The sequence below is a fragment of the Anolis sagrei genome, chromosome Y (genome assembly GCF_037176765.1).
Source record: "Anolis sagrei isolate rAnoSag1 chromosome Y, rAnoSag1.mat, whole genome shotgun sequence".
In the NCBI taxonomy this organism is placed as follows: Eukaryota; Metazoa; Chordata; class Lepidosauria; order Squamata; family Dactyloidae; genus Anolis; species Anolis sagrei.
The window spans coordinates 73,025,309-73,040,755 of NC_090035.1; the positions used below are offsets into that span (position 1 = coordinate 73,025,309).

Below are 15,447 nucleotides of genomic sequence, written 5' to 3' on the forward strand. Positions count from 1 at the left end.
CTGTCTCTCACAAACAGGAATCCCTAACTCTCTTCACAAACAGCAATTCCTAACTCACTCTTTTGACTCTCTAACTGCCTATTTTTTAAAACCTTGGCTCCACCCCTTTGGAATGTTCAGCTCTGCTCTTCCCAACTGTCATTTTGGCCTAGCAACCTTTTCAAAACCTGGGCCTACGCTAATCTGCATATGACCAATCGGCTTCCATATGAAAATGAATCCTATCTCTGCTGTTGCTACCCTGTCTGTGCCTATTCTTCCCTATCTGCCATATGTAAACATAGAGCTATACACCAGAAATTTAACATAGAGTAACAATTTCGCTACAACCGCCAATGGCTTCAAACAACAGGAAAGGACATTCCACCTGAACATGAGGAAGAACTTCCTAAATGTGAGAGCTGTTCAGCAGTGTAACTCTCTGCCCTGGCATGTAGTGGAGACTCCTACTTTGGAGACTTTTAAACAGAGGTTGAATGGCCATCTGTTGGGGGTGCTTTGGATGCAATTTCAATGCTTCTTGGCAGAATGGGGTTGGACTGGATGGCCCACAAGGTCTCTTCCAACTCAATGATTCTATTATAATCCCTGGATGCATTTAGGACAAGCCTTTAGATAGTATTGGGAAGATTCAAAATAATTTTGTTCACTTCCACCAGACTGAGCTGACCTGTTTGCTTCATTTCATATGTGCGTTTGTTCTGAAACACTATAGTTCTGAAACACACTGAACTGCCTATTGTTCTTTCCATGTAATTTCTCTTCCTGGCACCAATTCTCCTGCCAAAAGAAGTCACGTCCAGGAACACACTGGCTTTGTTAACCGAGAGATACCTGTGTTCTGATTTTGAATTCTGGGGTGGGAAAAGGAGGGGAGGGGGAGAGACAAAGAGGCTCAGAAGCAGCAGAATGAGTCATTGGAGCTTCAAAACATGCTGGAAGGTGATTCTGCCAAATCCCCCGCACTGTTCCTAGCTTCAAGGTAGCCAGCACATTTTAGGTCTCAAAAGGCACTCAGCGGGATGGAAATAAAGGCGTATTTCCATCTGTAAGACCCTTTACTTTGCTCCCATTCTGGTACTGGCACAACGTGGCTCTAATGCCCAGCTTATGCTCTGCAGGAAAGGGCACATTTCACCCGAAATGAAGCATCCTTGAGAGCCGGCAATTCGCTCATCAACCATCTTTCTCCTTTATGCCTGCTTTAACTTATTTTAAGCCTGGCAGAGATCAGAGTATTCCTTGCCTAAGAAAGCCTTATGGAATTCATAAGGTTGTTGTAAGAAGACAGGTGACTTGAAGAGACACACAGAGAGATGTTAGCTGGCTCACATGGTTTCAATTTTCTCCTGGGATTCAATTGCTGTTTTGGAGCTTCTTTGCTAGACATCACCAAACCAAGAACAAGCCACGAGAGTCAAAACAAAGATCCATCCACAGGAAAACTGTTCTTGCCATACATACCCTGGACATATATAAACCCCATTTTCCAACTGTATGATGATGATGACAACGATGACTGGGGACCCTTTTGGACTCCCTATGATTTTATTATATTATTATTATGGATATGTGTGGCGAGGGAGAGAGACTATTTCCTCTTTTAAAAACCACTTTGCTGCCATATGTTAGTTCAGTTTCTTCTTTTATATTGGCTGGGACTTTCTGTATGCTCTTGAACCTTTGTACTTTATATCACAGGCAATGAAACACTCTTGCGTATAACGAAGTAACACAGTTTATTTATAACTTCTGGCTCCAACGCTTGTGGTTACATTTGTGTTTTGTTGCAATCTTGAGGCTTACAGTCAGTATCATTTACTTGGTTAACTTTTCTGAATAAACTATCAATGTTTCACATTCACAAACATGTTACTTCCTTTACACGCTCTTGGCTGAATTACATTCTGAACTAAGGCAACACTAGCCTTCTTTATGTTCCTTAAAACTCGAGCTCTATTTAGCTATCTGCTTCTCTATATCAGAAGTCTTTAACACATCTTCATAACTGCTTATTTCTATCAGGCACTCAAAAACCAACTCTCCTCTTCACACACAGATTCCTAACTGTCATTTTCAAACTCCCTCACTCTAACTGCCTCTTTCAGAACCTTGGCTCCGCCCCTTTGGAATGTTCAACTCTGCTCTCCCCAACTGTCATTTTGGCCTAACAGCCTTTTCAAATCCTGGGCCTACACTAATCTGCATATGACCAATCGGCTTCACATATGCAAATGAATCCTATCTCTGCTGTTGCTACCCTGTCTGTGCCTATTCTTCCCTATCTGCCATTTGTAAACATAGAGCTATACACCAAAACTTTAACATAGAGTAGCAATTTCACTACAATATGTCATCAGCTGGAGACCCTTCCCATCAGCACCAACTGCCGCTCTGGGCCAGAGTGAAGGGGGGGGGCAGGGGACAGTTCCACCTTGTCTCCTGTGCTGTTCGAATAATATTTATAATATTATAATGTAATGCAATATAATACTACTACTACTACTAATAATAATAATAATAAGATATTATAATTATATATTTATATTACATGTAATATTACTAATAATATTACTATACAGTGGTATGGTGCAATCCTTGTGGGATGCTTCTCTCATGTCCCTGCATGAGGAGCTGGAGCTGACAGAGGGAGCACAGCAACCCAGTGATTCCAACCATGACAACACATAAAACTGAGTCTTCCTTGCCTTAGAAAACTCTACAAAATTATTGGGTTGCCATAAATCAACAGGTGACTCAAAGGCACATATACACACACACAGAAACGAGCTACATTGCAAAAATTGCAATGATTTGAGTCCTACATAAGGATTTGGGGAGATTTGGGGAGAGAAAGGCTTGAATTTCTGCTCAGGCAATGGCAAACCACCTCTGACTGTATCTTGCCAAGCCAACCCTAGGATAGGGACATCATAAATCAGAGCTGACACAATGTTTATGCAAACATCATCGCTGTTTGCATAACGGTACGGAGCAGCACAAGTAGGCAAAATTGACTGCTCCTATCTGCAAGGAACCTGCAGACTCCGATTACCAAATCCCCTTCTTTTTGGAGGATGTCAGGGAGAAAAGTAATTAAAGGAGGCCATGTCTCAGGCAGGGCAAGCTGGCAGGATTGAGCGACCGGCTTTGGGCTGTCATGATGTCACAATGACTAACCAGAGGCGGGAAGGAGGCCCATGGGATGCCGGAGAACAACAACAGTCAGCGGATGGGAAGAGCTGCATTAAGGATGTCCAAATCCCGGGGATTTGCTACTGATCGAAAAACCAGTGTTCAATACAATCCCCAGAGGAATAAAGGCTATGCAGAACTGCTCTCTCCTTCTAGAGCAGCAGTTCCCAACCTTCCTAATGCCGCGACCCCTTAATACAGTTCCTCATGTTGTGGTGACCCCAAACCATAACATTATTTTCGTTGTTACTTCATAACTGTCATTTTTCTACTGTTATGAATCGTCATGTAAATATCTGATATGCAGGATGTATTTTCATTCACTGGACCAAATTTGGCACAAATACTTAAAATGCCCAAATTTGAATATTGGGGGGGGGGGGGGTATTGATTTTGTAGTCACTGGGATTCATAGTTCACCTACAATCAAAGAGCATTCTGAACTCCACCAACGATGGAATGGAATTGAACCAATCTTGGCACACGGAACTCCCATGACCAATCAGCAGGTCCAACAGAGAATAAATAATTGATTTTGTCATTTGGGAGTTGTACTTGCTGGGATTTATAGTTCGCCTACAATTAAAGAGCATTCTGAACTCTACCAATGATGGAATTGAACCAACTTGGCACAAAGAACTCTCACAACCAAGAGAAAATACTGGAAGGGTTTGGTAGGCATTGACCTTGAGTTCTGGAATTGTAGTTCACCTATATCTAGAGAGCACTGTGGACTCTAACAATGATGGATCTGCACCAAACCTGACAAAAATTCTCAATATATCCAAATGTGAATACAGGTGGAGTTTGGGGGAAATAGACCTTGACATTTAGGAGTTGTAGTTGCTGGGATTTATAGTTCACCTACAATCAAAGAGCATTCTGAACTCCACCAACGATGGAATGGAATTGAATGAAACTTGGCACACAGAACTCTCACAACCAAGAGAAAATACTTGAAGGGTTTGGTGGTCATAGACCTTGAGTTCTGGAATTGTAGTTCACCTACATCTAGAGAGCACTGTGGACTCAAATAATGATGGATCTGGACCAAACTTGGCACGGATGCTCAATATGCCCAAAAGTGAACACTGGTGGAGTTTGGGAAAAACAGACCTTGACATTAGGGAGTTGTTGCTGCTGGGATTCATAGTTCACCTACAATTAAAGAGCATTATTGAACTCCTTCAACAATGGAATTGAACCAAACTCCCATGACCAACAGAAAATACTGGAAAGGTTTGGTGGTCAATACCTTGAGCTTTGGAGTTGTAGTTCACCTACATCCAGAGAACACTGTGGAGTCGAGGCTGCATGGCTGCCTTTATTACCTTCCCGCTGAAGCAGTACCTATTGATCTATTCACATTTGCATGTTTTTGAACAGCTAGGTTGGCAGGAGCTAGGGCTAACAGTGGGAGCTCACCCCAGCCCGCGGCTTTGATCTGCCAACCTTTAGGACAGGAGATTCAACAGTTATCGGTTGAACCCATTGCGCCACCTGCGGACCCTGACCTGCTTATTCCAAAATGGCACCAGTTTCCCCCTATCAGCTCTAATTTGTGAGATACAGAACATACGGCATATGCTACTCTTTGTCTGCTCGCCCATTGAAAGCCATTATAACCATATCTAAGAAACTAGAGCCGATCCAATACAATTATCTGGATCAGTATCCCAAATAGCCTCAGAAATAGGCCTCCAAACCAAGACACCAGGAAAAAAAAATTGGTTGGGAATTATAGATATATATTAAATATTTATATAGAGCTAGCCTATGTGAAAAGAAGGAAGATCTGAGCCATAGGGGAAACTCAAAGCCTCTTGCTCCTGCCGCTCTGCATTTCCAGGTTAATCAGCCAGCGTCAGCAGATGGAAAGAAGGCCTGGCAGTTCTCGTTATCCGGGGCTGACTAACGAGGAAAAGCAAGCCTAGGGAAAAGAGACGACGAAATGTTGGATCTTAAGAGCTGGAGGAAGGGGAAGACTGCAAAGCAATGCTATGGAATCCCAGGAATTTTAGTTTTGCAAGGTCTTTAGCCTTCTCCACCAAAGAGTGCCGCACCAAACTTCCATAGCATTGAGCCCCAGCAGTCAAAAGTGGAGTCAAACTGCATTAATTCCACAATGTGGACGCAGCCCACGTCAGTGCTCCTTTGCAAGCCCTGTTCTCCTGCCAGGATGGATGTCTTATAATTAAAGCAGAGGAAGAAATTATTATAGCTCCATAACGTTAGCGGGAAAGGCAGTCAGGGATCTAAATTAATAGACCCCCGATTAATTTGGCTGTAATTTCCCCGCCAGGTTGTGAAATCAGTCCCGGCCAAGTGCTGTGGGAGCAAATGAAGCCGAATCAATTCTCTCAAGCATTAGGCATTCAGATTTAATAAAACGCCGCAGCCCCTGGAGTTAAACTCGACTGTGCCGCAAAGAATGTGAAGCCAGAGACTGCAGCAGTACTATTTCTTACAAATTTTTGACATTTTGGCATCAGCTTGAGACTCTCTTTTGCCTGATCACGATCCACCCCAAGCTAGGTCTACTGGGATAGCAATCGCTTAGGGATTTCCTCTAATATATTCTAGACGTCTCACAAAAAGGTCTAGGATGACGGGAAGGAGCCGCGTAGGTTGCTGAGCCATACGACTGGGACAGTTCCCTGGCTTACGTTCAAAGGCTTTGGCCTCCCCTGGCCCTCATCCACAATCATCCCAACTCTCTCCTGCTCTGCTATCTATATAAATAAAAATGTAATGTTCGTTTGTGGGATTAACAGAACTTAAAAACCACTGGGCAAATTGACACCAAATTTGGATACAATACATTTATCAGGCCAATGAGTGTCCATCATAAAAACACGGAAAAAACATGGTGGAAGGGACTTAAAAAGTCCACCCCACCCCTCCAAATACATTACAATGCATGCACAAAACCACACACACACATATATATACACAAACACATATATATATACACATATATGTATATATACACACAAAACACATACACAGAAAAGGGGGAAGGAAGGAAGGAAGGAAGGAAGGAAGGAAGGAAGGAAAGAAGGGTAGAGAAGGAGAGAGAGAAAGAGGGAAAGAAGGAGGGAAAGGAGGGAAGGAGAGAAAGAAAGAAGGGTAGGGAAGGAAGGAGAGAAGGAAGGAGAGAAGGAGGGAGAGAAAGAGGGAAAGAAGGAGAGAAGGAAAGGAAGAAAGATAGAGAAGGAAGGAAGGAGAGAAGGAGGGAAAGAAGGAAAGAAAGAAGGGTAGAGAAGGAAGGGAGGGAGGGAGGGAGAAGAGGAGGAGAGGGAGGAGGGAAAGAAGGAGGGAAAGAAGGAGGGAAGGAGAGAAAAGAAAGAAGGGTAGAGAAGGAAGGAAGGAAGGAAGGAGAGAAAGAAGGAGGGAGATAAAGAGGGAAAGAAGGAGGGAAGAAGGAAAGAAAGAAAGGTAGAGAAGGAAGGAGAGAAGGAAGGAAAGAAGAAGGGAAAGAAGGAGGGAAGGAGAGAAAGAAGGAAAGAAAGAAGGGTAGAGAAGGAAGGAAGGTGAGCGAGGAGAGAGAGGAAGGAAAGAAGGAGGGAAGAAGAGAAAGAAGGAAAGAAAGAAAGGTAGAGAAGGAAGGAAGGAGAGAGAGGAGGGAGAGAAAGAGGTAAAGGAGGGGAGAAGGAAAGAAAGAGGAGGAAGGAAGGAGAGAAGGAAATAAAAAAGTGAAAGAGGGAAGGAAGGAAGGAGAGAAGGAACGAAAGAGATAAAGAGGGAAGGGAAGGAAGGAAAGAGACAAGGAAGGATGGAACCAAAAAGCAAAGGAAGTGAGAAAAGAAACAGGTAAAGAAGGAAGAAAGAAGGGAAAGAAAAAGAGGGAAGGAAGGAAAGAGGGAAATAAAGAAGGAGAGAAAGAGGGAGGGAAGGTTGGCCACAGCAACGCGTGGCGGGTACAGCTAGTTATATAATGTATACAGCTAGTTATATAATGTATAATATATACTACAGTAGAGTCTCACTTATCCGACCTTCGCTTATCCGACATTCCATCTTATCCAACGTGCCCCTTTTCCTCCAGCATTTCCCCTTCAATTAAAGGAGTGCTCCCCAACTCTCTCTCCACTCCCAATAAGTGAAAAATGCAAGACAAAGAGGAGGAAGAGGGAGGAAAGGGAGGAAAAAGGCAGGACCAGAAGCAGAAGCATCCTCTCTCCTTTCCTCTGTGATTTCCATGCTCCTCTTCCACAGCCAAGCACTTTCTGCTGGTCTGCTCTAGCCCTGAGGCTTTGCCTTGCCTTAAACCTTTGAGTCCCTGTTGTTAGTATTCTAGGTGTCTAGTGCCACGTCGGACGGCTAACAGTTGGAGACTCCACATTACCCAACAGCTCCCCTAGGGGAGAATATAAATAAAATTTATTATTATTATTATTATTATTATTATTATTATTATTATTATTATTTGAAACACAACATGTACACAGAAAACAAGATCACTCTGCTGGCTGTTGTATTGGATTGCATGTCGGACACTTCACAAGTGTCTAGAACTGTGTGATGTATCAGCAAATAATGCATACAGATCCAAGTAGTTTGGCCTTTTTCAGCTGACAGATGGTAATTTTGTCAGTGCCGATTGTGTTTAAGTGCAGGCCAAGGTCTTTAGGCACTGCACCCAGTGTGCCGGTCACCACTGGGACCACCTTAACTGGCTTGTGCCAGAGTCTTTGCAGTTTGATCTTTAAATCCTCATATCATGTCAACTTATTATTATTATTATTATTATTATTATTATTATTATTTGAACACACAACACGGTTGATACACAGCAAACAAGATCACTCTGCTGGCTGTTGTATTGGATTGCACGTCGGACACTTCACAAGTGTCTAGAACTGTGTGATGTATCCGCAAATAATGCATACAGATCCAAGTAGTGTGGCCTTTTTCAGCTGACAGATGGTAATTTTGTCAGTGCCGATTGTGTTTAAGTGCAGGCCAAGGTCTTTAGGCACTGCACCCAGTGTGCCGGTCACCACTGGGACCACCTTAACTGGCTTGTGCCAGGGTCTTTGCAGTTTGATCTTTAAATCCTCATATCATGTCAACTTATTATTATTATTATTTGAACACACAACACGATTGGTACACAGCAAACAAGATCACTCTGCTGGCTGTTGTACTGGATTGCACATCGGACACTTCACAAGTGTTTAGAACTTGTGATATATCAGCAAATAATGCATACAGATCCAAGTAGTGTGGCCTTTTTCAGCTGACAGATGGTAATTTTGTCAGTGCCGATTGTGTTTAAGTGCAGGCCAAGGTCTTTAGGCACTGCACCCAGTGTGCCAGTCACCACTGGGACCACCTTGACTGGCTTGTGCCAGAGTCTTTGCAGTTCGATGATTAAATCCTATAATAATAATAACAATTATTATTATTATTATTATTTGAAACGCAACAAGATGAGTTCACAGCAGACACTCTGCTGGCTCCTGAATTGGATCACACGTTGGATACTTCCCAAGTGACTAGGACTGTGTGATGTATTGAGGAATAATGCGTGCAGATCCCAGTAAGGTGGTCTTCTGCAGCTGGCTGATGGTAATTTTGTCAGTGCCGATTGTGTTTAAGTGCAGGCCAAGGTCTTTAGGCACTGCACCCAGTGTGCCGATCACCACTGGGACCAACTTGACTGGCTTGTGCCAGAGTCTTTGCAGTTCGATCTTTAAATCATCATATTGTGTCAGCATTTCCTGTTGTTTCTCTGCAATCCTGCTGTCACCTGGGATTGTTGCTGTTGTTATTATTATTGGGGGACATGGGGAGGAGAATGGACACTCCTCCATTTTGTTAAAGTCCTCTTTTGTCTGCAACCTCAAATGCTTGGTCTCAATAATAATAATAATCACAGTAGATCAGATAGAAAAACATCCCAATTTCCTTCTGGACAGAAACTTAACTTTTCTTTCCCACCAATGGCTCTAGCTTGGTTTGAGTTTTATGTGTCTCGATACCAGAAAAATCCCAACAAACAGCAAGCACATCCCAGACAGACACTAACATGCCCTCAGGTAGAGTTGTCTCTTCCTTTGCCCACATGGTTCCCAGCCTCTGATTACATTGGCCATTTCCATCCACATTCCAGAGCCCCATGTTGCCTGGAGAATATTAATGCCATCTCCACAAGACCTGTTTTTACTTAATGGCATTGGAGACATATGGCTTGTAGCTTTGTTTATTTTCAAACTGAGCTGCTGAAAAGATTTACTTGCAGTTCCATGCAAGGAAGTGTTAACATGGCATTAATATTTTTCTTTCATAACGGGTTAGCAGTCAGCGATGTATATAGCCTTTGGGCCAAATCTGTCTGCCGGAGGGCTAGCTCCTGGCTATCGTGTTCCTATCTAAAAGGGAAGAAGGAAAGGAGGGTGGGTGAGGAATAAAAGTAAGCAAGCAAGAGGAAGAGCTGTCTACCAATCATCTTGATTCCAACAGGGTTTTCCACGGTAGAGATAAAGGGATGGCCCTCTTCCACCATATAAACAAACTCTTTTCTCCCTCCCTTTCGCTCCCTTAAATAAAGCAGGATGCAAGAAAGTGTGATCTCAATGCATCGTTACTGGTAGGACACCTACAAAACTAGCTGCTGACCAGTATGTTCAGTACAGACCGTTACAAAGAAGATGGGTTCATAGGTTCAGAAGCAGATTACAGGAGTTGTCTTCATAGACCTGTCAGCAGCCTATGACATTGTAAATAATCTCCTTCTCCTGAGAAATTATATATAATATTACATATGGCTACCACCTCACTCGCTTCCTAGGAAATCTACTACAAAACAGGAGCTTTTTTGTTGAGTTCCAGGACCAGAGAGGCAGATGGCAAAACGGAAGAACGGCCTGCCTCAGGGGAGGGTGCTTGCTCCATTAATGTTCAACATTTACACAAATCGTCAGCCACTGCCAGAACAGAGTTTCATCTATGCTGACGATCATGCCATCACCACTTAAGCAAGGAGCATAGAAATAGTTGAACAGAAGCTCTCCAAAGCTTTAGGTGCTCTTACTGCCTACTGCAGGGAAAACAAGGTGATTCCTAATCCATCTAAAGTGCTTTTCATCTTAAGAACAGACAAGCATCTCGAGCTCTGAGGATTACCTGGGAAGGAATCCTACTGGAGCATTGCAGCGCACCCAGATACCTGGGAGTCACTCTAGACCATGCTCTGATTTATAAAAAGCACTGCTTGAATATCAAGCAAAACATGGGTGCTATATATTTCCCCCATGTCAGGCACAACTTGTGAAACTGCAAGTAGCTTCTGATGTGAGAGAATTAGCCTTCTGAAAGGACATTGCCAAAGGGACACCGGATGTTTTGATGTTTTACCATCCTTGGGGAGGCTTCTCTCACATCCCTGCATGAGGAGCTGGAGCTGACAGAGAGAACTCATCCGTGCTCTCCACAGATTCGAACCTCCGACCTACTAGTCTTCAGTCCAACCAGCATAAGTGTTTAACCCATTGCGCCACTGGATGCTCCTGGTACTAGAAATAATATCATACGAAAACTGACTGGCACAACCTGGGGATCACAACCAGACCCAGTGAAGACATCTGCCCTTGTGCTTTGTTACACTGATGCTGAATACACATGCCCAGTATGGAATACATCTCACCACGTTAAAACAGTGGATGTGGCTCTTAATGAGACATGCCACTTTATCACAGGATATCTACGCCCTACACCGCTAAAGAAATTACACTGTTTAGCCGGTATTGCACCACCAGACACCCATTGGAAAGTAACAGCCTGTAATGAAAGCACCAAGGCAGTGACATCTCCGGCCTATCCTCTGTTCGGATATAAGCCAGCAAGCCAACGCCTTATATCAAGAAACAGCTTCCTAAGATGTACAGAGATACTTGCAGGAACACCCCAGCAAGCAAGAGTCCAAAAGTGGCAGGCTAATACCAGATGAGAGACTCCCTCCTGGGTACACAGAAGACTAGCGACTTGGAAGACGGTAAACAGACTGTGCTGTGGCACCACGAGATGCAGAGCTAACCTTAAGAAATGGGGCTACAAAGTGGAGTCCACAACATGCGAGTGTGGAGAAGAGCAAACCACAGACCACCTACTACCATGCAACCTGAGCCCTGCCACGTGCACAATGGAGGACCTTCTAAGAGCAACACCAGAGGCACTCCAAGTGGCCAGCTTCTGATCAAAGGACAATATAATCACAAGTGTTTAACTTTGTTGTTCTTCTTTATATTATAACTTTATAATAATATACAGATCAAAAGACAACCTGGCAAAATGGCATGACCTAAAAGAATTTCACACCTTATGTGACTGTGGAGCAGAACAGACAACTTTGTGTCTGTATGCTTGTCCACTATGCCTTGCCTCATGTACAGAGGAAGAATTATTGGAGGCTACAGACAGCCCCTGTTCAGAAGATTCCAGCTCACTTTCCGTCGCTGTGATAATTTGATTTTGGGAAGAAATGGCTTGTTGTGGAAACAAGAATTGGTGATAAAGCTTTGGGGAGACCCCTTTCCCCCATGATAATAACTCTTCCAGGAGTGAATTTCCCTTCCAAGGGACAGATTTCTCTCACGTCCTGTTGTGTCAGGACCCTGTTCTTATCTATGAGTCATTTGTAACTCAGGGACTGCCTGCATTATGGAATCTAACAGGCAAAGAGAAGCTGTTTAATGCAGATGTGTCCCATAGAAGCAAAACAATCCTGTGGTTTTCTGCCCATTAAACCGCATATAAATAGCTTCTGGAGGATTTGAAGAATCTAAAAAGCACTGAAAAAGGGGACTCTGGAGCACTGCTGCCCCCAATTGGCCGCAATCAAACATTTGCATTCAATCTTTACTTACTACCTCCTCACTACCTCTGAGGATGCTTGCCATAGATGTAGGCGAAACGTCAGGAGAGAATGCTTCTGCAACATGGACATCCAGCCCGGAAAACTCACAGTAACCAAGAGGAAAAATTCCTAGGGTGTATCTACACTCTATAACAATTTGTTTACTACCTCACTACCTCTAAGAATCCTCACTACCTCTGAGGATGCTTGCCATAGATGTAGGCAAAACATCAGGAGAGAATGCCTCAAGAACATGGCCATATAGCCCGAAAACACCTACAACAACCCAATCTTTACTTACTTCACCAAAAAATAGTTCCCCACTTGGAACTAAGGGTACATTTCCATTGTAGAATTAAAACGGTTTGACACCACTTTAACTGCCATGGCTCAATGCTAAGGAATGCTAGGAGTTTGGTGAGGCAATGGAACTCTCTGGCAGAAAAGGCAAAAGACCTTGTAAAACTGCAAATCCCAGAACCCCAGAGCATTAAGCTAGGCCAGTGAAAGTGGGGTCAAACTGCAATTATTATTGTTGTGGCGTTGCTGTGAGTTTTTCAGGCTGTCTGGCCATGATTCAGAAGCATTCTCTCCTGATGTTTCGCCCACATTTATGGCAGGCACCCTCAGAGGTTATGAGATTTGTTGGAAACTAGGCAAGTGAGATTTATACACCAGTGGAATAATGTCCAGGGTGGGAGAAATAACTCGTCTGCTTGAGATAAGAGTGAATGTTGCCATTGGCCACCTTGATTAGCATTGAATGGCCTTGCAGCTTCAAAGCCTGGCTATTTCCTGCCTGGAGGAATCCTTTGTTGGGAGGTGTTAGATGCATACACCAGTGTATCCAGGGTGTGTGTGAGAAAGAACTCGTTTGCTCGAGGCAAGTGTGAATGTTGCCATGGGCCACCTTGATTAGCATTGAATGGCCTTAAAGCTTCAAAGCCTGGCTATTTCCTGCCTGGGGGAATACTTTGTTGGGAGGTGTTAGATGCATACACTAGTGTATCCAGGGTGTGTGTGAGAAAGAACTCGTTTGCTCTAGGCAAGTGTGAATGTTGCCATGGGCCACCTTGATTAGCATTGAATGGCCTTGCAGCTTCAAAGCCTGGCTGTTTCCTGCCTGGGGGAATCCTTTGTTGGGAGGTGTTAGATGCATACACCAGTGTATCCAGGGGGTGTGTGAGAAAGAACTCGTTTGCTTGAGGCAAGTATGAATGTTGCCATGGGCCACCTTGATTAGCATTGAATGGCCTTGCAGCTTCAAAGCCTGGTTATTTCCTGCCTAGGGGAAATCCTTTGTTGGAAAGTGCTAGATGGCCCTGATTGATTCTTGTTTGGAATTCAATTGTTTTTTTAGTGTTGCTCTTTATTTACTGTCCTGATTTTAGATTTTTTTTCAGCAGAAAGGAGGAAACCATGAAAATGAACCAAATCTGGCTACCAGTATTTTTTTAAAAACTCTAAAATCAGGATAATAAATAAGACAAAATAAATATAATAAATAAAACCAAATGTAAATGAAAAGCAAGCTGTCCTTGGGAGCGTTTTCATGAAAAGGAGAACCCCCTTTCGCCATCAAAGGATACTGAACCGGCATCGGTAATGACCTGAAGCACGATCGTAATAGAAGACCGGGGATGTAGCGTACCCAAAACTACTGCTTCGCATGTCTTCTTGATCATCTGCTCTCTGCTTCTTTCATAGACACCTGGAAAAAGGGGACAACAAACAAGAGCAACCCAATAAGCCTATAGGAAACAAAGGGTGCATATACACTGCTTTAACTGCCATGGCTCAATGCTATGGAATTATGGGAGTTGTAGTTTGGCAAGACACCAGCACTCCTTGGCAGAGAAGGTTGAAGACCTTGTAAAACTACAGTTCATAAGATTTGAGGCATAGCAGTTCAAGTGGTGTCAAACTGAATTAATTTGACAGTGCAGATTGAACTCTAAGACTGAAAGCAATCATCTTCCTATGCAAGTAAGGTTTCACACACACACACACAAATCATAGAATCATAGTTGGAAGAGACCTCATGGGCCATCCAGTCCAACCCCCTGCCAAGAAGCAGGAATATTGCATTCAAATCACTCCTGACAGATGGCCATCCAGCCCCTGTTTAAAAGCTTCCAAAGAAGGAGCCTCCACCACACTCCGGGGCAGAGAGTTCCACTGCTGAATGGCTCTCACAGTCAGGAAGTTCGTCCTCATGTTCAGATGGAATCTCCTCTCTTGTAGTTTGAAGCCATTGTTCCGCATCCTAGTCTCCAAGGAAGCAGAAAACAAGCTTGCTCCCTCCTCCCTGTGGCTTCCTCTCACATATTTATACATGGCTATCATATCTCCTCTCAGCCTTCTCTTCTTCAGGCTAAACATGCCCAGGCTAAACATGCCCAGCTCCTTAAGCCGCTCCTCATAGGGCTTGTTCTCCAGACCCTTGATCATTTAAATATACAATAGAGTCTCGCTCACCCAACATAAATGTGCCGGCAGAATGTTAGATGAGCAAAAACGCTGGATAATAATAAGAGATTAAGGAAAAGCCAATTAAACATTAAATTATGTAATGATTTTACAAATTAAGCACCAAAACATCATGTTTTACAACAAATCGACAGAAAAAGCAGTTCGATACACGGCAACGTTGTGTAGTAATTACTGTATTATGAATTTAGCACCAAAACATCACAATGTATTGAAACAGCTGTGGTGGATCCAGACAGAAGGCAGACTGTGTTGGATAATACAGAATGTTGGATAAGTGAAGGTTAGATATGCGAGACTCTACTGTGTGTGTGTATGGGGGAGGGTTGAATGAAAAGTAATGCCTCCACCTTTGTAACTTGGGTTTGGATGGGAATATTTTAATAATTCAAACACAGAAATAATCCATAGAATGTGCTTTTTCACTACCACTATTCACTTTTCCACATAATCACCAAACAATTGGATACATTTCTGCCAATGATGAACAAGTTTCCTGAAGCCGTCACAGAATAAGTCGACACAAGTTTTATCACCAATCCTTGTTTCCACAAGAGTAGAAATATTCCAAAATCCAATTATCACAGGAACAGAAAGTGAGGTGAAATCTTCTGAACAGAGGCATCAACAGCAAAACAAACTCCACAGGGGTGTGAAACCTTCCCTATGCTATTCAAAACTTGTTTGTGTGTGTACCTGGAGTTACAGTTAAAAAGTGTACTTGTTGTAACTTACAAATTCAACTTAAAAACAAACCTACAGAACCTATTTTGTTTGTAACTTGGAGGCTGCCTGCATATTTATTTTATTTCACTATCAAAGGGGACTCAGGGTGTCCTTACAAAGGCAACAATTAGATGGTGCATACACACATACCTCAAAAAATAAACAAAAGCATTAGG

At 43.2% G+C, this 15,447-nt stretch overlaps 1 protein-coding gene across 1 annotated transcript in view; it reads right to left on the reverse strand.

The window, feature by feature from the left end:
- LOC132780037 (exosome complex component RRP46) overlaps positions 1 to 15,447 on the reverse strand; it is a 37,214-nt gene that overhangs the window by 13,183 nt on the left and 8,584 nt on the right. Inside the window, exon 3 of the mRNA XM_067462434.1 lies at positions 13,645 to 13,766. Coding sequence (XP_067318535.1) covers positions 13,645 to 13,766 — 122 coding nt within the window. The remainder of the gene's footprint in view (positions 1 to 13,644; positions 13,767 to 15,447) is intronic.